Source organism: Urocitellus parryii, chromosome 3 (genome assembly GCF_045843805.1).
Source record: "Urocitellus parryii isolate mUroPar1 chromosome 3, mUroPar1.hap1, whole genome shotgun sequence".
NCBI classification, from domain to species: domain Eukaryota; kingdom Metazoa; phylum Chordata; class Mammalia; order Rodentia; family Sciuridae; genus Urocitellus; species Urocitellus parryii.
This window is the reverse complement of record NC_135533.1, coordinates 54,000,635-54,027,422: the sequence shown is the minus strand read 5'-3', so window position 1 is coordinate 54,027,422 and position 26,788 is coordinate 54,000,635. Positions and strand designations below refer to the sequence as shown.

General features: G+C 39.3%; 1 protein-coding gene across 1 annotated transcript in view; it reads right to left on the bottom strand.

Annotated features, from left to right (window-relative positions):
* Nucleotides 1–26,788, bottom strand: part of Lamb4 (laminin subunit beta 4) — a 93,995-nt gene that overhangs the window by 52,001 nt on the left and 15,206 nt on the right. Inside the window, exons 6-13 of the mRNA XM_077795963.1 lie at nucleotides 26,459–26,522; nucleotides 26,077–26,291; nucleotides 24,691–24,811; nucleotides 22,708–22,896; nucleotides 16,762–16,941; nucleotides 14,210–14,319; nucleotides 11,946–12,025; nucleotides 11,268–11,418 (exon numbers count right to left, since the gene is read on the bottom strand). Of these exons, the coding sequence (XP_077652089.1) occupies nucleotides 11,268–11,418; nucleotides 11,946–12,025; nucleotides 14,210–14,319; nucleotides 16,762–16,941; nucleotides 22,708–22,896; nucleotides 24,691–24,811; nucleotides 26,077–26,291; nucleotides 26,459–26,522 (1,110 nt within the window). The remainder of the gene's footprint in view (nucleotides 1–11,267; nucleotides 11,419–11,945; nucleotides 12,026–14,209; nucleotides 14,320–16,761; nucleotides 16,942–22,707; nucleotides 22,897–24,690; nucleotides 24,812–26,076; nucleotides 26,292–26,458; nucleotides 26,523–26,788) is intronic.

Below are 26,788 nucleotides of genomic sequence, written 5' to 3'. Positions count from 1 at the left end.
CAAAGTTGACTCTTGGCCTATTTACTAATAGGCATGATCTGCAGTTTGAAATGACTGATCTATTGGACCCCAGAGAAGGAAACAACTAACTATGTCCAGATGTCAGGGTAGGGATTGTTAGGGAAAGATTAATCTGAATTGGATATTAAGGGATGAGGGGAAGATTTTCAGGTCAATAACACAGAGGTGGCCATTTCTGGCAAGAAGTGGGAGAGTGTGTTCCGGATACTTTGAGCTTAGTTTCTCAATGTGCTGTCTTGGACCAGCTGTCTCAGAATCACTGTGAGATGCCTAAAAAACATTTAGCCTTTAAGCCAGTCTCGAGTCTCCAAAGTAACATTTCTGGAGTATTTTTTTTTAATATTTATTTTTTAGTTATAGGTGGACACAATATCTTTTTTTTTTTTTTAATTTTTATGTGGTGCTGAGGATTGAACCTGGTGCCTCACACATGGTAGGCAAGTGCTCTACCTCTGAGCCACAACCCCAGCCCCTCTGGAGTCATTTTAAACAAACCCTCCAGGGAGTAAAATTTGAGGGTCATTGATCTGCACCCCAGAGTGGGGAGGAGAGAACTGACTCATTGCCCACTCTTCTCTTTCAAGTGGATTTCAGATTGAGGACAGCTACTTCCAGGCTAGAATTAGGTTTCTTGAGGACATAGGATAGGAACAGAAACAAGGAGAAGAAAGCATGATCATATTAATTGATCACTTGAACATGGTAGAAGCAAGAACCTCCATGAGGCCTTCTCTGGCCCTATCAGGGGGGAGTACTCCTCCTTAATCTGAAACCCATATCATACTACACAGCTTCTATAGGGTCCTTAACCTACCCTGCCACATGTCAGTTGTGTACATGTCAGTTGTGTACACATCAGTTGGTGTACATGGTTCATTTCCCAATAAGATTAAGGGTAGGTGCCATGTCCAAGCATTTCTGTTCCCTTTGTTCAACCACCTCATTCACATGACAAGGTCTCTTATGTGTAAGGAACTGTTTTGGGTGCTGGGTTTGTGAACATTTGTTTCTATTTGCTTCTCTAACATACCTATTTGTGCATATGTGCATGGGAATGCACAATAAACATCTCCATGTAACAGATGAATAGATGAATGGATAAAACAGGCCAACAGTGGCCCCATGTTTAGGTGAACAATGGTTGGATGGCTGCAAGGTGTTTGGGTTTTTTTGGGCCATTGGAGGGAGGGCCCTGAGAGGGTGGCATCATTTTGGCACTTGGGCCAGCACTGACTATCTACAGCCACCTTGAGTATATGGAATGGCCATGGCACCATTCCAGGGCAGGACAGTCACTCCTCAGCACTTTACCTCTTCTTACTAAAATGACAAGGATTTTGTGACTTAATAGTGTCTAAAGTCTCCAACTCTCCAAAACCCAGCTGTCTAGAATTTTATGTTTTGAGGAGAAATGAAGCTATTGAAGTTTCCCCAAGAGGTTCTAACTACTTAGAGCCTGGCTCTTCCTTCCCTCATTTCTGTTCATGAGGACAATAAGCACTTATCCTGCCAGAGCACTCATACAGGCCAGGAGTGGCTCTGAGGGCTTGACTGCACTTCCACCTGCAGCAAGCAACAGTGGCCCCTAAGAATGGCTTACCTCATTCTGTTCCCCAGCATGTGTGCTTTGCTTCTGACTTTTCTTCAGTATTATGTTTCCTTTGTTAACTCTGAAATCATTTCCTTGTTGCTGGAAATACACATCACATTTTGGCAAAGCTGTTGCTAATATCTTAAAAAGAACAGAGATGACTGTTCAGCTAATCATCAAAGGCATCAATCATACCATCATTCAAGAGCTTCAGATTCTACCATAACTTAAAAGGTAATCATGATGCTCACTTAATAGCTCCAGGAAGAAGTAATGCTGGCAGTTTAGAGTTTGTTGTTGTTGTTTTTCTGTGCAAATGGAAATTTTGGGTGGTCTTAAGGCCACATGTTGGGTTCTCTTTTAAAAGATTCTATACTGGTGAAAGCTGAAACTGAGAAAAATTTCAATTCTGATCTAGGGGGTTTGTGACATTTAAAAAGAATATTAATGCTATATTTTAAAGCAAAATCTCAAAGAGAAAATTGGAGAAAATCAACAATAGACATGGTATAGAGATTCACAGAACTATCATTATAACTTTTTTTTCATTTTTAAATTTTAATTTGTTACATATGATAGCATTACAATTCATATTACATATATAGAGCACAATTTTTCATATCTCTGGTTGTAAACAAAGTAGAGTCACACCATTTGTGTCTTCATACATGTACTTCATACATGTACTTAATGATGTCCATCTCATTCCACCATCTTTCCTACCCCCCATGCCCCCTCCCTACCCCTCCCTCCCGTTTTCCCTTTTGCCCTATTTAGAGTTTATCTAATCCTCTCCTGCCGCCCCCACCACCACATTATGAATCAGCAGCCTTAAATCAGAGAATATATTCGGCATTTGGTTTTTGGGGATTGGCTAACTTCACTTAGCATTATCTTCTCCAACTCCATCCATGCAAATGCCATGATTTTATTCTCTTTTGTTGCTGAGTAATATTCCATTGTGTATTTATGCCACAATTTCTTTATTCATTCATCTAGGTTGGTTCCACAGTTTAGCTATTGTGAATTGTGCTGCTTTAAACATTGATGTGCCTGTGTCCCTGTAGTATGCTGTTTTTAAGTCATTTGGGGATAAACCCAGGAGTGGGATAGCTGGGTCAAATGGTGGTTCCATTCCCAGTTTTCCAAGGATTCTCCATACTGCTTTCCATATTGACTGTACCAATTTGCAGTCCTACCAGCAATGTATGAGTGTGTCTTTTTCCCCACATCCTCGCCAACACTTATTGTTTGGGTTCTAGTAGCTGCCCTTCTGACTGGAGTGAGATGAAATCTTGGAGTAGTTTTGATTTGCATTTCTCTAATTGCTAGAGATGTTGAACATTTTTTTCATATATTTGTTGATTGATTGTATATAACCTTCTGAGAAGTATCTGTTCAGTTCCTTGGTCCATTTATTGATTGGGTTATTTGTTATTTTGGTGTTTAGCTTTTTGAATTATTTATATACCCTAGAGATTAGTGCTCTATTGGATGTGCAAGTGATAAAAATTTGGTCCCAAGCTGTAGGCTCTCTATTCACCTCATTGATTGTTTCTTTTGCTGAGAAGAAGTTTTTAGGTTTGAATCCATCCTATTTATTAATTCTTGATTTTAATTCTTGTGCTATGGGAGTATTATTAAGGAAGTAAGGGCCTAATCTAATGCAATGAGATTTGGGCCTACTTTTTCTTCTATTAGATACAGGGTCTCTGGTTAATTCCTAGGTCCTTGATACACTTTGAGTTGAGTTTTGTGCATGGTGAGAGATAGGAGTTTAATTTCATTTTATTGCATATTGATTTCCAGTTTTCCCAGCATCATTTGTTGAAGAGGCTACCTTTTCTCCAATGTGTGTTTTTGGCACCTTTGTCTAATATAAGATAACTGTAATTAAGTGGGTTTGTCTCTGTGTCCTCTATTTTGTACCATTAGTCTTACCAGTCTATTTTGATGTGAATACCATACTGTTTTTGTTACTATTGCTCTGTTTAAGGTCCAGTATAGTGATGCTACCTGCTTGACTCTTCTTGCTAAAGATTGCTATAACTATTCTGAGTCTCTTATTTTTCCAGATAAATTTCATGACTGCTTTTTCTATATCTATGTGGAACGTCATTGGGATTTTGATTGGAATTGCATTAAATCTGTATAATGCTTTTGGTAACATGGTCATTTCGACAATATTAATTCTGCCTATCCAAGAACAAGGGAAGTCTTTCCATCTTCTAAGGTCTTCTTTAATTCCTTTCTTTAGTGTTCTGTAGTTTTTGTTGTATAGCTCTTTTACCTCTTTTGTTGTTTCCCAAGCATTTTTTTTTTTTGAAGCTATTGTAAATGGGGTAGTTTTCTTCATTTCCCTTTCAGAGGATTTGTCACTGATATACAGAAATGCCTTTGACATCTGGGTATTGATTTTGTATCCTGTTACTTTGCTGAATTCACTTACTAGTTCTAGAAGTTTTCTGGTGGAATTTTTTGGGTCTTCTAAGTATAGATTAATATCGTTGGCAAATAGTGCTAATTTGAGTTCTTCTTTACCTATCCGTATCCCTTTAATTTCTTTCATCTGTATAATTGCTCTGGCAAGTGTTTCAAGAATTATGTTAAATAGAAGTTGTGAAAGAGGGCATCCCTGTGTTGTTCCAGTTTTTAGAGGGAATGCTTTCAATTTTTCTCCATTTAGAATGATGTTGGTCTGGGACTTGGCATAGATAGCTTTTACAATGTTGAGATATGTTCCTGTTATCCCTAGTTTTTCTAGTGTTTTGAACATAAAGGGGTGCTTTATTTTGTCAAATGCTTTTTCTGCATCTATTGAGATGATAATATGATTCTTTAAGACAACTGAGGTGATGAATTACATTTATTGATTTCCGTATGTTGAACCAACCTTGCATCCCTGGGATGAAACCCATTTGATCATGGTATACTATCTTTTTGATATGTTTTTGGATTTGATTTGCTAGAATTTTATTGAGAATTTTTTCATCTATGTTCATTAGAGATATTGGTCTGAAGTTTTCTTTCTTTGATATGTCTTTGCCTGCTTTTGGAATCAGGGTGATATTAGCCTCATAGAATGAGTTTGGAAGTACTCCCTCTTTTTCTATTTCCTGAAATAAATTGAAGAGTATTGGTATTAGTTTTTCTTTAAAGGTCTTGTAGTACTTGGCTGTGTATCCATCTGGTGCTGGGCTTTTTCTTGGTTGGGAGGCTTCTGATGGCATCTTCTATTTCATCACTTGAAATCAATTTTTTATATTGTATATATCATCCTGATTCAATTTGGGCAAATCATATGACCCTAGAAATCTGTCAATGCCTTAAATATTTTCTATTTTACTGGAGTAAAAGTTTTCAAAATAATTTCTAATTATCTTTTGTATTTCTGAGGAGTCTGTTGTGATAGTTCCCTTTTCATCACGTACATTAGTAATTTGAGTTTTCTCTCTCCTTCTCTTCATTAGCATGGCTAAGGGTCTGTCAACTTTTTGTTTTGTCAATTTTTCAATTGTTTCTATTTCATTGATTCCAGCTCTGATTTTAATTATTTCCTGTCTTCTAGTGCTTTTAGTGTTGATTTATTCTTCTTTTTCTAGGGCTTTGAGATGTAGTGTTAAGTCATTTATTTGTTATCTTTTTCTTATTTTAAGGAATGAACTCCATCCAATGAACTTTCCTCTTAGTACTGCCTTCTTAGTGTCCAGAGATTTCGATATGTTGTATCTGTGTTCTCATTCACCTCTAAGAATCTTTTAATCTCTTCCTTGATGTCTTTTGCAACCCATTGTTCATTCAGTAGCATATTATTTAGTCTCCTGGTGTTGGAATATATTTTATTTTATCATTGATTTCTAATTTCTAATTTCATTCCTTTAGTCTGATAGAATGCACAGTAGTAACTCTACTTTTTTACATTTGTTAGGAGTTGTTTTGTGGTATAATATATGGTCTACTTTTAGAGAAGGATCCATGTGCTGCTTAGAAGAAAGTGTATTCGCTCCTTGAAGGATGAAATATTCTATATATGTCAGTTAAGTCTAAGTTATTGATTATATTATTGAGTTTTATAGTTTCTTTGTTCAGCTTTTGTTTGGAAGATCTACCAGTGGTGAAAGATGTGTGTTAAAGTCACCCAGAATTATTGTGTTGTGGTCTATTTGACTCTTGAACTTGAGAAGAGTTTGTTTGATGAATGTAGATGTTCCATTGTTTGGGGCATATATATTTATTATTGTTGTATTGTTATTATTAATTATTATTTATTATTGATGAATGGTTCCATTAAGCAGTATGAAATATCCTTCCTTATCCCTTTTTATTAACTTTGGCTCGAAGTCTACTTTATTTGATAAGAGGATGGAAACCCCTGCTTGCTTCCACAGTCCATGGGAATGGTATGATTTTTCCCAACCTTTCACCTTCAATCTGTGGATGTCTTTTCCTATGAGATGAGTCTCTTGGAGGCAGCATATTGTTAGGTCTTTTTTTTTAAATCCAACCTGCCAGTCTGTCTTTTGCTTGGTGAGTTTAGGCCATTAACATTCCAGGTTATTATTGAGACATGATTTGTATTCCCAGCCACTTTTGTTTACTTTTGGTATTGACTTGGTTTCTCCTTTTATTAGTTTTTCCTTTACTGTAATACCTCCTTTTGCTGATTTTCATTGTTGTTTTTCAATTCCTCTTCATGAAATATTTTGCCAAGTATGTTCTGTAGTGCAGGCTTTCTAGTTGTAAATTCTTTTAACCTTTGTTAATCATGGAAGGATTTTTTAAAATTTTATCATCAAATCTAAAGCTTAATTTTGCTTGTTGGCATCCATTTTCTTTCAGAGCTTAGTAGATGCTGTTCCAGGATCTTCTGGCTTTGAGGGTCTGGGTTGAAAAATCTGCTGAGATACGAATTGGTCTCCCCCTATATGTCATTTGATTCTCTCTCTGTGGCTTTTAAGATTCTATCCTTATTCTTTGTGCTAGACATTTTCATTATAATATGCCCTGGTGTAGATCTGTTGTAATTTTGAACATTTGGTGTCCTGTAAGCCTCTTGTATTTGATTTTCCAATTCATTCTTCATGTTTGGCAAATTTTCTGATATTATCTCATTGAAGAGATTGTGCATTCCTTTGGTTTAGAGCACTGTGCCTTCCTCTATCCCAATAACTCTTAGATTTGGTCTTTGGATGCTATCCCATAATTCTTGGCTATTCTGCTCATGGTTCCTTACCATCTTCACTGTGTGGTCAACTGTATTTTCCAGATTGTATACTTTGTCTTCATTATCTGATGTTCTGTCTTCCAAGTGATCTAGTCTGTTGGTGATGCTTTCTATTGAGTTTTTTATTTGGTTTATTGTTTCCTTCATTTCAAGGATTTCTGACTTTTTTTTTCAGAATCTCTCTTTCCTGAAGTAATCTTTTGCTACATGTATTTGCTCTCTTATCTTTTTGTTGGTGTGATCAATGATTGCCTGTATTTGCTCTCTTATCTCTTTGTTAGAGTGATCAATTTTTGCCTGTATTTGCTCATTTAGGCAATTCTTTAATTCACAGATCATTTTAATTATAAATGTTCTGAACTCTTTCTCTGACATTTCATCACATGCGCTGTCCATGGGTTCTGTTATTGTGGTATCCGGGTTTGTTTGGGGCACTTTCCTCCCTTGTTTTTTCATGTTGTCTATGTGATTTCCTTTCTTGCAGTGTGGATCTGAGGTATTACAGTTCCTACCCTATAATCTTGTAGTATCTGTGCATATTATCTGATGTTGGGCTTCCAGACCCTGTTGGTGTCCCAGGATGGATGCTACTGCAACTATAGGATGTAGTGGCAATAGCTTGAGATAGCAGGGGAGGTGCCCCAAGATGGATGCAACGTCTTTCAGAGATGGGGCTGAAAGGGTGGGCCTTACACTGTCTTTGGGATGCCTGCTCCAAGATGCAGCTGCTTCTGCCCTGTCTGTTGTCCCAAGGTAGAGGCTACTGCATGGGGAAGGCTACGGGGATGGCTTCAGTGTCTCAAGATGGAAGTGGGTTAGTCCTGGGCTCCCAGGTGGTGTATGTGTGGGGGCAGACCCAAGTTTACCCTGGGTCCTGACTCCTGTGCAGGTTAGAGAGGCAGGTCTGGGCTAAGCCTGACTCTGGCTGGTGGAGGCAATCCTCAGGTATTGTAAATTTTGACACTCTCCAGACCAACTGCTCTTAGCTTTTACTATTTGTAAGCTTTGGTTTTGTAAGTTCCCATGAGAGGTTATACAAGGATAGGCAAATTCCATCAGGAAATCAAAGGAGTGGAATAATGTTCATGCCACTCCAGTTTTCTCAAAATCCTGGATTTTAAGGTCTTCTCTTTTATATCATCTCCACAGTTTTCCAGCTACTGACCTAGTCTGTGTCCCATTATCTGTGTTTCCCAATTCTTCCTGCACCCTGCATACTGGTGTTTGCCTGGCTGATGTCTCAATGTTGTTTTTACAAGCAAGATTTTTAATTTCACAAGTGCTCTGGTAGTTCATCATAATCTTGCAGTCCTGAGATAAGCTATGGCTGGCTTCAGAGACCCCATTTATTCAAGAATCTGCTTTTTGTGCTCTCTGAGTCATGCCCTTCTGCTCACTCTGTGATGATGACCCTTTGGATAGGCCACACTGGCACTATGTAACTTAACAATTTTTTTTTCCTTAACCAATTGTGTTCATTTTCTAACACAACAATTTTAAACTACTTTAAACATGTATTATGGAATTAACATTAACCCTATATTAGACAGAATTAAATTCTATATTATATTAAGTTCAATCCATATTAACTTGTTGTGACTTTAAACCACGTTTTCTCTACATGGAGAGTAGTGACTCATTCCCCTCTCCTCTCTTTCACATTGTTTCTGAAAGAAAATTTAAATCAATGTTTTGCAAACATTGGGATCTTGTTAAAATGCATATCTGCCTCAGTACCAGGGATGTGCTGAGCTGCTAGTGATCTCCCAGGTGATGCTGATATTGTTGGTCTGCACTTCTACATTTTGAATATCAAGGACACATACAACCTTTAAAAAGTCACCAAGAAAGTTAATTGTAATTCTTTTTAGTTCTTCAATGAGAACAGTTAAGAACTTATCTATAGATGTCATTATTTTAAGGTGTAGTCTTGGGGTTAAGTCCATTTATATCTCCACCTTTCCTTTCTCTCTGCTGCCTCTTATCTTCGACCCTTGTTTTTTCTGTCTCAATTATTGAACACTCCTCTCCAACCCAGGCTTCCCTTCTGCAAGAACCTGAGGACAGTCTTTATCATAGTATCTCCTTGCTCAGAAAGCTTTAATGAGCTCTCACTGCCCAAAGAATAAAATGTAGCGTCCTTGATAGGAGGTGGTACTTCCTCCTATCAAGTACTTTTGGTCCTGCGTTAGTTTTTTGTTTTTTACAAGACAGCATCTTGCTATGTGCCCTGGCTAGCCTCTAACTCCTGGGCTCAATTGATTCTCCTGCCTCAGTTCCTGAGTGCCTGGGACTATGGGTGCTGGGTACTGAACCTGGTCCCTTTCCATGTTAACTCCCTGCCCTGCTTGTGAATATACCCATGTTGTTTCTATGCTGAGATGTTATTTATAACTTTCTCTGGCTGGAATGTCTTTTCATTTATTCCATACTAAAAATCCCTTTGTTTTTCAGTCTTATATCAAATTATTGACTCTCCTGTCGTAGGCTCTGCCCTCACCCTGCCCCACCTTCAGCTAGCTATATAAAGGTATGGGTTAGATTCAGACTCCTGAGGCCAGAGTCCCTAACTAATCCCTTTTATACTGCCCTCAGCCTGGAGTGCTCAGCATTACTGCATGTAGGTGAGCAATGGCTTAAAAAAGGGCAAGAATTTGGAAACCACATGTAGCTGGGTTTTGATCCAGGCCCTGCTGTCCACCACCTGCATGACTTTGGGAACAGCACTTAACCTCTTAGGATGTTTTCCTTCATTTTGAAATTAGGGATGATAATACTTAAGTTGAGATAATGTATATAAAGTGTGCAGCGTTAATTATGAAATAAAAGAAAAATAAATGGAAGTTGTATTCATATAAATAACAACAAGCTGTGGCAACAGCATAGTGAGCACACCATAAAAATGTGTTAAATGAATGTGCAAATAATTAAAGGGTGCCCAATTTACATCTTTTCTACTACTATTGAAGGTCATGTCCTCAGGGGAGGAGGAAAATTATTCTCACTGTTGTCCTTTAACACGAAATATCAATTCCATCTTGAATTTTCTTCCTTTTGCTATAGGCATTACTTTTAATCTTTTAAGAAAAATTTATTTATCCTTTAAACCTATTCTATCCCCTCAGGTTTTGTTTGTTTGTTTGCTGTTGTTAAACCAGGGAGGGAGTAATAAGGATTCGTGCATGAGTAACAGGGCCCCCTAATGAAGGAAATCAACATTCTTCTGGACACTCTACTCCAACCCCTGGTTCCGAGCTGTGTTAGCATACTCAATATTATCCTATTTATTTGCAAGTCAGCACCTACATGGCACATACTTAATTAATGTTAAGTCACAGTCTATTTATTTTAGCTCATGCTTGATATATATATATATATATATATATATATATATATATATATATATGATGGGAACTTTTGTATTTATACACATGGCCTAAATACAAATATCAATGCTCCTTTCCAAAAATGTTTTGCTTATTTTAGTCACCACTATGCAAATGCAGAGAGAGAGAGAGGTAGATAGATAGATATGCTGGGGATCAAACTCAGGATCTCATGAATGCCAGGGGAAAGCCCTACCACTGAGTCACACCCCAGCCCTGGATGCAATACTAAAGTCCATGAAGAATATGGACATAGGATTATTTCATTTTGATTCTCCCATCATGAGCTCTATGTCTAAGCAGGGACAGTGGGAGTCTTTGCTTGTTTCAATTCTAGTCACTAAAAAAGCAAATTCCAAAGCCCTCAAGAGCATTGTTCTTTCTCTCCACCAACAAAATCCAGTTAAGGAAGAGATCCCAGGAGATGACTCAGACTCTGGAACCTGGAACGAGTTTCCCTGCTTTCTTCGTCCAAATCTCATCTTCAGAATTGATTTTTTCAGGCTTAGAGACTTTCACTTTGATTTGCCTTTCCTTCAACATATTCCTATCTATGGCTGGAGCCACACTCTGAGAATCTTATGTCCTTTATTTTCTCATTGTCAGGTATCCACAAAGTCCCCACTCTGTGTCAGGCACTGTACAAGACACTAGTTCAACAAAGGTCAATGCAACACACACATACCCTATAAGCATTACTTCTCACTGTTTATGTGCTATTGTGGAGACTAAAGTAGATGCTCAATAAATACATTTTATTTGATGGGTGCCCTGAAAGAGGGAAAGTCAAGTCTGTTTTATTACAATGTGATCCAGTTCACCTTTATGCTCGAGGCTCTGCTAGAATGGAGCTACAAAGATAAATAACACAGACTCTGTCCTTGAAATTCATATAATCTGCAATCGTATGATATAACACTACTTCAATCTACATCTGTGGGCAAAAGCATTCTCTCCTAGGTCCTGTGATCTCAAGAGTGTGTTGTATGTATTTACTGATATGCCACTGAGTGAAGTCTGTGGGGAGAGTCAAGGAGATACTCACCAAAGGCACGAGTCCTTGGAGTGGTGTGGCTTCCTCTGCCTCGTAGAGATAGAAATTCAAAGGGGCAAAGAAGTAGCCTGGGGCAGGTTCACTGCAGCTGCGGCCAGTGACGTGTGGGCGGCATTCACACTGTCCATCCTTGGGTGAGCACCTGAAGGGAAAAACCCATGTGGAGGACTGTGGAGGGGCTGAGGGTGAAGTGAAGATTGGGGGGGGGTGCTGAACCAAGGGCCCCCTGACTCTGAGGGAGCCTGTTGAGAGGTTGTGGATTCCACCTGCCTCATCTGGAAAAGAGAATTCAGATCCAGGGAACCCAGGCAGCTGCTTCTTTCCTTGGTGGCTCCCTGGTTCTGCTCCAAAAACTGGGCAAAGGCGAGCATTAGGACCCCTCTTTACAGGTGGCACAGAGTTGGTGTTTGCAGCAGGTGAGTCACACATTTCCCCTGACCCACCCCCTCCTCTGGGGCACAGCCAGGCAGAAGGATTGTTTCTCTCACCCTTGTTTATCGCTATACCTGGGCTTTGGGAATGTTTCGAGTTCCTTGCTTTTCAACACCCTTTGCTTGTCATGAAATAAAACCCTTTGCCTCTGACCGTGAGCTTATCAAAATAGAATGTGCTTTCACGTGGAGCAGGGAATGTTGCTGCAAAACTTCATTACTCATTTTACTGACTTACATGTTGGAATAAGCACCTCCAATATCACAGTCACAGGGAGAACATCCGGGGAGTTGATCTCCCAGTCCCCAGTAGCCAACCTACACAGAGAAAGGGCTCAGTTGATTTCAGCTGTGAAGATATTTGCTGCTCTGAAGCGCGACACTGAAATCACTACAACACAACAGTCACAAGTCCAACAGCCACACAGACTGACCCACTGCACAGGAGCATTCCTTGCCTGGACAAGGATCTCCACAGATACATCTCTCCCATCTGTAGCACTCAACTAAAGGGGACAGAAGAGTTATTTACGTATGGCTTCAAGTGGAAACACAACAGGAGCCAACAATTCCTCTAACAGCACCAAGTTTTGCTCAGGCAGGGTCATTTAAGGTCTAAGACAGTCTTCTGCCATCTTATTTGCAACTCTTTAACTAAAGCCAGTAGGTTCCCTTACCACGACAACCCATGGGGGTTTTACTTATACTGCACTGAAATATTTTGGGATAGAAAAATCAATCAAGTAGATTTTAAGATATTCTATGAAGATCTCAGTTCAGTAGAGACAACCAACCATTTATAAGTCAGTCATCTTGGCATACTGTGAACCCATGTGAGAGTCAAGTCTGATGCAAGGCTTTCTCAACATTGCAACATCTTGCCCTTTATGCAATATAAACAGCTGGTGAGATATAAACAGCTTTTATTTTTTCTTAAAGACTGATAACATTTAGTACGAAATGCTCAGAAAAATACTTCTTCCTTCAATTTCAACTTAGCATGCTCAAATAAAATTTAGATTTTAATAGCTACGAAACTCTTGTTTGGAATGGTCTTAAGTATTTCTATTTTTTTTTGTTATCTCAGTAAAAATCACACACCCAGTTATACTTAAAATTTTGATTTCAAACATCAAACATGGACACAATGTGTATAAAACACCGCAAAGGACTTTTAATATTTCAGTTTGGTTTTGGAACCAAAGAAAGAAGAAGTGAAATGAGCTGTTCCATTCAGGATGTGGTTGTGAAAGACCTCTTCCAGCCAGGTGTGCTGTCACAGTGGCCTCTCAGGTGGTCCAGCCTGAGCCTGAGCTTGCATGATTCATTGCCATGACATCAGACTGAGCGCGAGTTTGGTCTGGGACAACCTGATTTTGTATCTTCAGCCATCCTGTTGCACACCTGTGCACATTGCTTGGTGTTGCTCATACCCAATAGAAATGGCAAAGCCGACCTTTCTCTTTGTGTAAAACTTCTATATTACCTGCCCTGTCTTATGTATGGTTTCTTCTTCTTCTTTTTTTAAAAATATTTACTTATTTTTTAGGTGAGATGGACACACACACAATGCCTTTTATTTTTATGTGGTGCTGAGGATCGAACCCGGGTCCCACCCGTGCTAGGCAAGTGCTCTACTGCTGAGCCACAATCCCAGCCCCACGTACAGTTTCTTCATATTTTCTTCCTTGCTTCTTTCCCCACTTCCTCTGCCCTACCCTACGATATTTTCAGTAAAATGACTTAAAATATTAGCACAAAACTCTTTCCTCATGGGCATCTGTTTCTTATTTATTAGTGACATTTCTTTAGACACATGAAGGTCACTGTTCTTTTATTAGGTTAAGTTTTTGTTTTACTCTTTCTAAAATGTCAGGGTGGGCTGCCAAGATTAGAGAACAAGGAAAAGAATGGGGTTGGAACTCCTCAATTGCATGACACATTTATTATGGAGTGAAACCAATTTTATCTTACTAACTTTAGAACATACATGTTCATATATTTAGTGCTGTCTGTGAAAATCCCAAGGGTTTATTTCCCATAGCAATCTAAAATACATTCAAGCTCTAGATTGTTTTTTGTTGTTCTTTTAAGAGCTCATCTGAAATCTTTTTAGGCAGACAGTAGTAAGGGTGGTATGGGGATCATATGTATAAGCTAAAAGAAAGGCCATATGGTCTGGTTGGCCAAAAGGCCGTAGTGTTCTACTCTACTGCTGGGCACTCTCAGGAAAACAATGGATATATTATAGGCCTCTACATCTGGATCCATTCAGTCCAATCCAGTGATGTGCTGGCAAATGTTTAAAAGCTTTCTATAAGGTCTGGCGGTGAGGGAGGCTGATGCATAGTGTCTACCAATTTCTGTAGTGTAAATACTCATCCCGGGAGTATTAAACTAGAGTAGAACAAAGAAAGCAATTAACAAGACCAAGTTTCTTCTAGGCAATGGCAGTAGAAATCTGCATAATTATGTAAAGGAAAATTATAGGTAAATACATACAATGCACTGTTCGCAGTATGGTCCGGTGACATAGGCCTGGCATAAGCATCGACCTGTATCTACATCACAAGTCTCAAATGGCAGACTCCCAAGGGGGTTGCAGTTGCAGGCTGAAAGCACAACATATATAATCATTCTTATTCTTAAATGTCTTTAATAGTCACAATGAATAAGATGCATGGTCACAAGAACACAATGCAACCTGCTCTGCCAGATTCATTGTCTGCCTGGCTGCATGATTATTGTACTGCATACAACCCCACACAGGAAATCCTGTTCTAGACACTTCCAGAGTTTTAAAGTAGCCCTACCGGATGGTAATCAGGAGGAGACAAGGCAGTGGAGGAGGAGGTGTAAGCTGGAGTCCTGGCACAGTTTTCCTGAGTGATGCTGGCCAGGCTGGCAACTCAGGGCAGGAATTTCCAAGTGTCGTGGTTCTCATTGACAGCTCCTTCTCTGCAGATGCACCTCTCGTTTCCCTCTCTCTTTCTTTTTTACTGCTTTGTAATGTTTTTATAATCCTCCTTCTCTGTCTCTTTCATCCACAGAAATTTCTGAGTCCTGCTTATGTTGTTTTGTTTTTTGATAATGAGGATTGAACTCGGGGCACTCTCCCACTACCTACATCCCCAGCTTTATTTATCTCTCTAAGTTGCTGAGGCTGGCCTTGAACTTGCAATCCTCTTGTCTCAGCCTCCTGAGTCACTGGGATTACAAGTGTGTGCCATCACACCTAGCTTCATGCTTATGTTGTAAAGGCTAAGAAGTTATGCTACCAACAAAAGGTATACTCTTCCCCTACAGGAAAAACCAATGTTTGAGGAAGCAACTCAGAAGTCCACCAACTGATGAATGGCTAAATCAAATGTGGTCCATCCATACAACGGAATATTATTCAGCAACAAAAAGAAGACTGATACATACCACAAATGGATGAATCTTGAAAACATTATGCTAAGTGAAAAAAGCCAGTTACAAAAGACCTAAATGACTCCTTTTGTATGAAATAACCACAACCAGCAAATCTATAGTGAGAGAATATAGATAAGTGCTTCCCTTGTGCTGGGGTCATGGACGGTAGAGTGAAGTAGGAATTTATGGCTTTTTTTTTTTTGGTAAAATTCATATAACAAAATATACCATCTTAACATTTTTCAGTTTTGTCAAGTCTATTCATATTGTTGTGCAACCAATCTCTTTTGATCTTATAAAGTGGAATTCTATACCCATTAAACAATAACTTCCCATTCCTCTTCCTCCAAACCCCTGGCAATCATCATTCTACTTCCTGTCTCTATGAATTCAAATACTCCAGGTGCCTCATATAAGTGTTACTATACTGTTTTTGTCCTTTTGCAACTGGTGCATTTCACTTAGCACAATATCCTTAAAATTCACAGTGTTGCAGCATGTGTCAGACTTTAGGCTGAATAATATTCCTTTGTGTGTACATATTACATTTTGCTTACCCACCCATCCATTGATGGACATTTAGGTTACTTTCATATTCTGCCTATTGTGAATGGTGCTGCTAAGGACATGGGTGAACCAATATCTCTTTAAGTATCTGTTTTCAAGTGTTTTGGGTATGTACCCAGAAAAGGAATGTCTTCCTGTGGTGATGAAAGTGCCCTAAAATCTATGTGCTGATGGCTACACATCTTTGAATGTACTAAAAACCAATGAATTGTGCTCTTTAAAGAAAAAAATATTATAGTATGTGAATTATGTTTCCAAAGCTGTTTTACACACACACACACACACTCCCCAAACCAACATACCACAAGTTCTTAGAGGACATCATATTAATCACTGAAGTAGGGAGAGGCCTGGGGTGCTGAAAGGTGTGATGGAAAATTGGCTTGACTGTAGAATTCATTATCATGACATTTAATTTTGCCATGAAGCCTGAGAAGAGCATTTTACAACAGAAAGATTCAGCCTGCTGTTCTCTAAACATGCAAATAATCCACAGTTCCTTACATGGGCGAAATACGGAGCAGGATGCTGTGACCAAATGGAAATTATTTACTCAGACTTCCCAGAGGAATCAACAGCTCTACGAGGCCCTAAGCAGCTCTCAACTTCTGTGCTCCTAGAGTCAAGAGCCTGAGCATTTGGCCCCAGACAACTGCTGAGGTTCTTTGTATTTCTCCTCAACCCCTTCCTTGCTTCTTTAATTCCCCCACTCTCTGTCAGAGAATTTATGAGTCAATATATGGAGGGGAGTGAGAAGAAAAGAAAAAAGGAATTTAAAAAATAAAAAGAAACCACTGCTTGAAAATTCCCTAAGAAGTCACGAATAAATTTCTTGGCCTTTCCCATTTGTTCCAGGAAAATACGAGCGCCCCCTGCTGGTACTTAATAAAAAACTCAGTAAACCACAGAGAAACATCCACTAACTTCCTAACATATGTGGGAGGTATTGTATCATTTTTAAAGACTCAGAAGCCAACAGAACTTTTAGGTATTTGCAGTAAATGAATTTTAGGCTGACAGAGACAACATCAAGATTAAAATGCACCCAGGCTGGTGGCCCAGCCCAGACTTACGCTGACAGCCCAGGGGGTCAGAGGCACTTAGTCCATAGTGATTGGGTTTGCACCGGTCGCAGTTGACTCCTTCCACATTCTCCTTACACAGGCACTGGCCGGCCACAGTCCCCATGGCAGCATCAAGGTGGCTCACACAAATGCCACCAGATATGGTTCCATCAGGATCACATTCACAAGCTGGGGACATAGAAATCCATTGTCTTAATTAGTTAATTGCAAATTGTAGGAAACCTGAAATATAAGCAAGCATAGCATTTTACCCATGCTGGAACTATTTTACTTTGTTTAAATGAATATGTTTACCTAATTAAACAAACGGGCAGATTGGCTGTTCAGAAATATCTCCCAGATTTTTGTCCATAAAACATATCAAGTAATTTCATGCATATATTTTAAAAAGATTTTAAATGATTCTAAAGTTGGAGAACGAGAGGATGAGTGCTATTTTGAAAACTGGATGTTAAGAGTGGAGTAATTCTTCCTGGGTTGATGAAAATGTTTTGGAACTAGGTAGATGTGGTGGTTGTACATTATGCTAGTGAGTTTTTATTTTAAAATGGTTAATTTTATGTTATGTGGATTTCAACTCAATAAACAGATTAAAGAAAGACTAAAAATGAAAATAAGGTCAACAAGTTTAAAGTAGGATGCTGTGATGCTATATATCTCATTCCAAGGACATGAGAAAAAAGAGGAGATCACATAAAATTCTGCCAAATCTCTGAAACATGGTTAAGTTTGTTCTTCTCCATCATAAAAAAAAACTATGTTGCAAGGAAAGTGCTGTCATTCTTTGTAGTTTTTCTTGAAACACCTACAGGAAAGAAAGGGAGGGAACAGGGGGAATAGTAAGCTGTAGTCATGTCCCTGATTTCATTTTGGAAATCTGTTGATGAGGAGATTCTGAAAAACGGGGAAACAGATGCTATACAACACAAGCAGCATTTTTAAAATTTGATTTTGATTTTTGGCACTTGTTTATTGGTTCTAGGGACACTAAGTTACATCCCCAGTCCCCTGCCCTGGCTGTTTTTGTTTGTTTGTTTGTTTGTTTCTTTGTTTGTTTTTAAGACAGAGTTTTGCTAAGTTGCTGAGGTTGGCCTGGAACTTGCCATCCTTGTGCTTTAGCCTCCCAAGTTGCTGGGATCACAGGCGTGCACCACTATGCCTGGCACCACCAGTACTAACACTTCTTCTTCTTCTTCTTCTTCTTCTTCTTCTTATTATTATTATTATTATTATTATTATAAACAGAAATTTGAATAATTCAAGGAAGGAGTGTCATGAAAAGAGATGCTGATAGGGCTGGGGATGTGGCTCAAGCGGTAGCGTGCTCGCCTGGCATGCGTGCGGCCCGGGTTCAATCCTCAGCACCACATACCGACAAAGATGTTGTGTCCGCCCAGAACTAAAAAATAAAATATTAAAAATTCTCTCTCTCTCTCTCTCTCCTCTCTCACTAAAAAAAAAAGAAAAAAAAAGAGATGCTGATAGTATGAATAATTCCAGGGGACAGAATAAGGACTAGAGGGGAGAGGTTACAAAATGTAGACTTGGAAGATAAGGAAGAGCTCTCTAATAGTTAGGGCTACCCAATCTACCCCAGAGAGCAGTGATGTCTCATTATTGGAGGTGTCCAGATACATGCTGAAGTAGCACCAGTGGCCTTGGTTTAGAGGATGAATGTATTGGTAGGTAATAGTTCATACTGCTGTCTCTTGTTGCTTTGTGTCTGTGTGTTAAGGAATTCTACTTTTAAAGAATGTAATAAATGTAAAACATGAACATCTTGTTTTAAAGAAAAACCTCACTCACTTTTATTTATGTTTGCTTTGGGCTGACAAAAAAAGAAAAAAAGAAAGAAAAAAAAAAGAAAGAAAAAAAAAAAAAAGAAAGAAAGAAAGCCCTCAGGTGTAAAGATTGAGTTCAATGGGAAAAAATCCAGTCAAACTAGTTGTTTCCTGTCATTGAAGATGTCTGACAGATTCTTTCAAGTTTTGATTGTTTGTTATAGGATTGTGACTGGTGATAAAAATCTTACTGTGGAAAAACAAAATTGGGATCTGTTTAATTTGGAGACAAAAGTGTCACAATTTTCTTTTAATTAAAGCCAGTTGCTTCCAAAATGGAAGGACTAGAAGGACCATTTTAGAAGTGGTCAAAGGACAAAAACTCAACTTCATTTGGGAAGTACTTGGAAGAGTCAGCACTGAGTTCTAGAGTGTAATTTAATTATGCACGAAAGTACCTTTAGGATCAGGGTGAGTGGACAGTGACTTAGTTCTGAAATAATCCATGTCCCAGCTTTTAGAAGTCCAATAAAACCTATTCATGTCAGAATTTGATTCTCGCAAACTTTTATTACCTTACTTTTCATTACCAAGTCTCTGCTTTTTCTTTGTTTCCTCAGAGTAACAGTTTTAAGTTTATTGAAGAGATAGATATGGAAAAGGGACACTCTAAAGGGAGATAATGGGTCCTCTCAGAGAGGAGAGAGACAGTGTGCCTTTCCTGCACTCTACTTTTATTGGGGATCCCAGAGAAGTTTCCAGAGAGTCCCACATACTTCTACCACTTGACTTTGAATTGACATCAGACTGGATGACATCAGACTGTCAGGTCCCCACTGCCATGGTAATTCTAGGTCACCTTGGCCTGGATGACTGGTTCTTAATGGATTCTTTTTTAAAAAATTATTAAATTATTTATTTATTCTAATTTGTTATACATGATGGAAGAATGCAATTCATTTCATATTACACATATAGAGCACAATTCTATATTGCATTTAACTGTCTTAGTACTAGAAGATTCAAAATTAATCAACTCTTATGCCTGGAATCTACTTATGTAAATATTTAGGTTCAAGCAAGGACAATTTAGAGAAAATCTGTAAGAGAGTGCTAATCAATCTTCTCAGTCCACATCATCTGTGTACACACAATAAGCGCATGTTTGGGAGAACTGGGAGAAACTGGGGACAAACATGAAGGAAGTTTGTTACAAGCTCCTCATCTGCCTTCTCTGGAAAAACTCCTTGTTTACCAAGAATGACTTAATTCATATTGGGGTACTAGTTTTTGTTACTTGCCCCCTCCCTACACAAAGGAACCACCAAGTTAATACTAAGTAGTTCTTATGGAAATAAGACTTTTATTAATGTGTTTAAAATATTTGGTTTATCATTTCCAAATATCTTTCTAGATTACTATAATATCTGTTTTGAAACACTATTATTTTCCTGATTCTACCCAGAAGAGCAATTCCATCTTTTTTTTTTCTTTGTACAAAGAACTGAACCCAGATGTGCTTTATCACTGATCTACATCCCCCAGTTCTTTTTATTTTTTATTTTGAGGCAGAGTCTGGCTAAGTTGCTGAAGCTGGCTTTGAATTTGTGATTTTTCTGCTTCAGCCTTCTGAGCTGCTGGGATTACAAGTGTGCACCATCAGATCCAGCTTCTTTTTTTCTAAATATATAATTTCTAAAACCTTAATAAAAGTTGTGAATGGTGTGTGGGGGTATGTGCATGTGTGTGTGTGTGTGTGTGTGTGTGTGTGTGTGTGAGTGAGTGTGTATGGGGGGAGAGAGATATATCAAGGATTCTGGACATTTAGGAACATGCTCTAAAAATATTTTCTTGGAATTTTGAACATGTCATGTAAGTTTTGAACTTATATGTCATGTCAATTTTGAACAGGTCATGTAAGTTAAATTTTATATTAGTGCCTACTGAGTAATCTGAACAAAACCCCTTTATTGATATTTTTTTATATTGTGATATATTTGGTCATTTCTAGTTTGAAATCTAGGACACTGAATGTAGTTAGGTGGCTACCGAATTACTTTTGTTTAAGAATTCATTTTATTATGATTATTTTAAGTTTGAAGCAACCTTCCTTGCTTTTACTTTACATTGATGATACAGTCTAAGAAGCATGTTTTCTGGGTTCAAGGAAAGGCAGTTCTGCATGGGTCTTGGACATCCTGAAGGTTTCTGCTGATACGCTAACAATGCAAGGCCCTGCTTCCTCTTTACCAGGAATTTCTTAGGTTGTGTTTGCAGCAAGGAATTTGAAAGATAAGGTAACATCTGCCTCTGGTCAAAGAGCAAGCTTGCTTTCACTTGTTATAAAAGCAACAAATCCTCCAAGTTCAATATTCCTTGCCTGTGGTATAAGTTCACTAAGTGTGCAGTATCCATCTGGTATCCTTGGGACTTGGGACTTGGGTCTTGGGTACATGGGAACCCAAGCCAACACATTTTTTTTTTTTTTGGTAGTGGTAGTTGGACAGAATGCCTTTATTTTATTTGTTACATTTTTATGTGGTGCTAAAGATCAAATCCAGTGCCTCACACATGCGAGGCAAGTGCTCTGCCACTGAGCTTATTGCTTGCTTGGCATGAGTAATAAAGTTTTTTTTTCTTTGGCCCAAGACTGTCATGTCTTCCACCAGCATCGGGGGTTGGGGGGAGCAGACTAACTTCTTAATTTATAAATAAGATCTCAGACCCAGTTACTCACACAGGGTATAGTTAAGTCAGTTTGGAGTATTTATCTGGGCTATAACATACAGTAATGATGGGACTACAGTGAGGCAAGCAAAGTGCCTAGGGTATAAAATTTAAGGAGGCAAGTATGCATTTAGATAACCCTGACAGTGAATGCTACATAAATTTGGGGAAATAGTGCTTTGCTTACCTCATTTTAATTTCAGTCCTGCAGAGAAATACAAATTAAAACCATGTTAACACTTCATTTACTAAATAAAAGTGTGACAAAACCAAGATTAACAAAATTTGAGTGCTGGCAAGGATATAGAGCCACAGGAAGTTTTTACACTATTGGTGTGAGTGGCAATTGGCATAGGAGGATTCTGTATTATCTAATCAATTTGAAGAGGTGCATACCCCACGGGCCAGAAATCCCACTCTCAGTTGTGTTGCTTAGGGATAGTCCTTGCATGTGTATACTAAGGCACAAATACAGAAATTCTTATTGTAGAATCAGAAGGAAAATGGGACAAATACACTTTGTCATAGGGTGTAATTCAATACAGAAATTAAAATGAAAGAAGGGCTTGATATGGACATATCTTAAAAGTATAATGTTAAATGCAATATTCAAGTTTCTGAAGGCTAATATTATTACCTAAAATCATTGTTATCAAAAATTTGAAAATGTGCCAACCTACATTGTTTGTGGATAAAAACACACATGAAAGCATAAAACAAGAATGATAATGATAAATACCTAATATATGAGACAGCTTACTCCTAGGAAGGAGGGTGGAGGAATGGGGTGCACCTGGGACCTGGATGGTGCCTGTTATGTTTTATTAAAGAAAGTCCTGGTGGCAATGAGTTTAGGTTTTAATAAAGTTGGTGGTGGGTATATTATTGTCTATTAGTTTATATATGCTTGAATTACTTCTCATAAAATAGTTGAGATGAAAGATAAGAGATTTTAAAAGTTTTCCCCCTGTTCTTTCTTTTTTATTTTATGAGGCAAGGCAATATCTTACCTTATGCGTCTAAACAGCAAAATTGAATTGTCTCAAGCCAGTCAAATGTTTTAGGCAAGTCACCTATTTAGTTACTTCCCTGAGCGGACTTCCATGATTCTCAAGACACCTGAAGGGATCTTGGGAAACCATCCGCCCCTCCTGGTTGAATTCCAATTGTTTCCTGATTCCCTGATAGAATCAGGTCCTGGCGCAAGACTTTCAGACCCACCTGGATTAGTTGGCTCAACTTGTTTGGAGAAAGAAAAGCTCTTAAAGCTGAAGCGCTTAGGCACGCCTGGCCCCTGCCTTCCCAAGTAGGGTTGTTTGGAGACCCATTAAGCAGAGTGGGGACTGGCAGCCCCAGTGAAGCCAAATCGGAACTTCCTTGGATGAGTGGAAAGGGTGGGGCAGGGTGGGACAGGGTGAGGACTTACGCAGGCATGCGTCAGGATCTGAGATGGCCTTGAGGGGGTCCTTGTAGAAGAGGGGTCTGCAGCGGTCGCAGTGCTGGCCCTCGGTGTGGTGCTGGCAGTCCTCGCACACGCCCCCGCTGAGGCCACCGCTCGCCAGGTACGTGGCCAGATCGAAATGACAGCGGTCAGAGTGGCCATTACAGCTACATGCTGAGAAAGGAGGAGACTGCCTTAGTGCCTGAGAGATTCGCCAACATCTCAGGAGGAACCGAGCCCTGTTCCACACTCCTGTCCTGCACCTCTCTTCCTGGCCACAGCCACTGGCGCCTCTTTCTAGACGCAGCAAGGGAACAAAGGGCCCAAACCGCTGCTTTCCAAGGATCCCTCAGCCCTCTGATTCTGCTCCGGTACTTTCTATAAAATGTGTTCCTTCAATGTTTAATATGTAGTTTTTAAAAAATCATGCAAACAAAATAAATCATTTAGGTGACCTAGAAGCCACAGAGTGCAATATGTGTAGTTTCATAGTGCTTTTACCTACTTAGGCTCTGTAAATTTGAATTTTTCACCTGAAGTGTTTCTCAAATAAGATTGAGCTGAGCCCTGTTCAGATTATGCCCCTCTGTAGGGACAGAAAAGCTGCAGGTCATTTGAAATCTCATCTGGGGCTCAGCCAGAGGATTAGAGGGCCAGCCGGTCTGTTTAGAGGAATTTGTTTGTCTTCATGGCAATATCTGTGCCGTCTCTCTTGGGTTTTTCTCTGTAAACAGCCTAAGTTTGGCCCATGTTTGGTTGTGTACTGTGACTGTCACGGAAAGGGCTCCTTTACTAGAGGTCTTCTAAGGGACTTCCTTTGTCTTCCTCAAGTCCTATTTTTCTAAATCTGGGAAAAGAAAATAAATAACAAGATTGTTTAAAAGTTCATCAAAATTCAGAAGCAGCAAACATGTTGCCAGCAACAAAAACAACATCTTATCAACCTGAATATTTTATTGGCGGGTTTCTGTTCATGACTAAAAGGCTCAGGGGTCATTCCAGTTGAACTGGGCTAACTGGGGTGCGGCAAAATAACCACACAAGAGACACAAATACCTTTTTCTTTGGGGTCGCTGGGAAGGCTCCTCTGACCTTAAGGGTCCGCAGGAAGAGAGAGGGAGAGAGAGAGAGAGAGAGAGATCGAGATCCAGCACACATAGGCTGACCCCTTTTATTGAGGAGAAGCTATTCAAATGAGGCAAGGGGTCAGGTTTCAGGGGGCTGAGTCTATTTTCATGATGTCCACTGTCAGCAGGTTGACTGACACCTGGGTAGGCCACACCCAAGGGCACAGTAAGAGAAGGGGACACACACAAGGCACTTCCATGGAACATTCTATCTTAAACAGGGCAAGGGGTTATATTACAAAGGAACAGGTGAGCATAGCTCCACCCATGGGGCTGTAGGAAGACATGCCCAGCAGGAAGACAATCACTGGAACCCTAGAAGAGCGGGCCGTCTAGCAGCATGGGTGCCTGACGCCACATCGCCCAGCAGGGGAGTTAACTCAGTCATGTGCGAGGTTGGTCTCTCACATTTTATTAATCATAATTTATATTATATTTTATATAGTAGCCTGTCAAACTCAATTCTGGATCTCCTTTCTCCCATCATCCTATATGTGGCTTAAGGTCCTGTTTAGGGACCCCATGATCATTCAGGAAGATGGTCGAGATCTCTGTGCATTGCCTTTAGTTATTTTAACATCACAAGACTCTGCCCAGCCTCTGAAAGTGTGCCACACAAAACACATATTATTTCATCAAAAAAATTATTATAGTAACTGTTGTAGAATTTGGTGGTTCTTCTATGTGACATAACTGGTGAGATTAAGATGTCACACAATTAGAGCTGGGAGCCACAGCCTCATCACATCTGCAACCTGCAACCCCCATGAATGAACTATGTATTCTCCAAAATTGGGAATACAGAATACACTCAGTCCATATGAGGATTTTTTTCACCTACATCTGCATGCACTGTCCTGAGAGCCTATGGCTGGTCTCCATGGAGCATCCTGGAAGAAGTCTTTGCATCTCTCACAGTTTGGGCCATCTGTGTTGTGCTGACAGACGCACCGACCATGAACCTGCATGTGCAATAAACAGTGTTAAAATAGGGCCTTTCAGCTGGGGTTCTTTAAGTGAAAAATGAAAGATCTGGCCATGGGCCCTCTCTGACTCTTCTTTTTCCATGTGTTAGTGACAATAACAACCTCAACTATCTTCAATTGCCTGCTTAACTAGCTTTTAAACTTTAAAAATTTTCAAAAGTTCAGTGAACATTTAAATACATTTTTCCCCTGAATTCTACTTCAGCACCAAACATTACAACCTCAGTAAAATGAGAGACAGAATGGGCATGGGAGTGTTGAGGGAGGGGTGTTTATTGAGTGTTTAGAACCATAAGGGGAAATAGGGAGTTAAAAAGGGAAACTGTAAGACATGTGATTCTCTTGGTTTTTCTCTAAATGACCAACGTTCAGAGAGTTGCTCTATTTTGGTGAAACATAGAAGTTGTTGGGTGGGAAGATACAATGGCCTGGACAGTAAGCCTGAGATTTGTGCCTAGTAAATAGTCTAAATTTATTTAGTAGGCACACCCCTGGGACTTTGCACAGAAACACAGTTCATGGGCTAGGGATATAGCTCAGTGGTAGCATGCTTGCCTGGCACATGCAAGGTACTGGGTTCATTCTTCAGCATCACAACAAAATGAAACAAAAACAGCTCTATTGGGGCTGGGGTTGTGGCTCAGTGGTAGAGTGCTCACCTAGCATGTGTGATGCACTGGGTTTGATCCTCAGCACCACATACAAATAAATAAAATAAAGGTATAAAAAAACAGTTCTATTACACCAACCTTTAAGACTAGTCCCAAGAATGAGGGCAATCTTCAGTATTAAGATATTGTTATTCAGAGTAAAAGAATGTTACTTGGATTGAACATTTTTATAACATCAGATATTTACTGAAATAGTTTAGCTTTGAGTACAGTATCTCACATCAACAGACCTTCAATAAATTTTTGCAAGAGAATGAATGTGAAATTCTGGTTTCACATTTCCTGAAAAATAACAAAAGGAGGTCAAGATTGGCCATCTTGAAATCATAAATTATAAAATCTGCTCATTAGTAAAATGAAATTCATAGGTGGCATAATTCACAAGAAACTCTGGCTAGAAGAAAGGCCCCCAGATGGCCTGTTGGACAAGGTCGAATGACAGTTTCCTCCTCCAACAGAAAACTGGCAGTAGGATTTGTTGATCTCCATGTAGAGGTTTGGAGTGCATTCAGCATCAGGACAGCAAGGGACAGGAAGAAGAGCCAACTTTTCTTTGGATTAATGACTCACCATTCCTGGGGAGCTGAAAGTGTCTCCCCGTTCTTTCTGTGAAGGACCACATTCACTGGCATGGCCATTGCAAAAACAGCTTCCCCGAAGAACCATCTCATACAGGGCATAGTAGTATTTATCAAGGGAATCATTTTGCTTCCTTCCCAGGAAAGTATCCCCAAGTGTATGGAGTTTGGTAAAGTTTATCCTCAGGTTTGTTAATGTTACAAGATCTAGAGAGTGAAAATGAAGCAATATATAAATATGCATTTAAGTTGCATTGGTTTAAGGTGCCCGCCTTGACTAACACTCCCTTAGCATGCTAAGGAGATGCAGTTACAAGGAATAGTCCTGGCACAAAATTTAAAGAGAAGCAGGAAACATACAAAACAATTCATACCCTGGATGTAGGGGCTGTAAGGGTTTTCTATTTCAAAGCTGGGATCCAAAACTTTTAAAACAACCTGTAAAAAAAAATGTAGATAAATTTATAGCATGTAACCACAAAACCTAATTGTCTAATTTTCTTCGAAAGAGTTTTTGATCTTGCAAGTAGACTGAGCTGATGTAGGATATAAATCATCACTTGGGTTAGAATATAAATAAAAGTACCAAGAACAAATATGAATGCCAGGGGTGAACCAGTCCTTCCTGGCTCTTCATCACAGGTATCCCTACAGACAGAAGGGATGATGCTATTGGTGAAGAGGGGTCCAAACTGGGTTGGGGT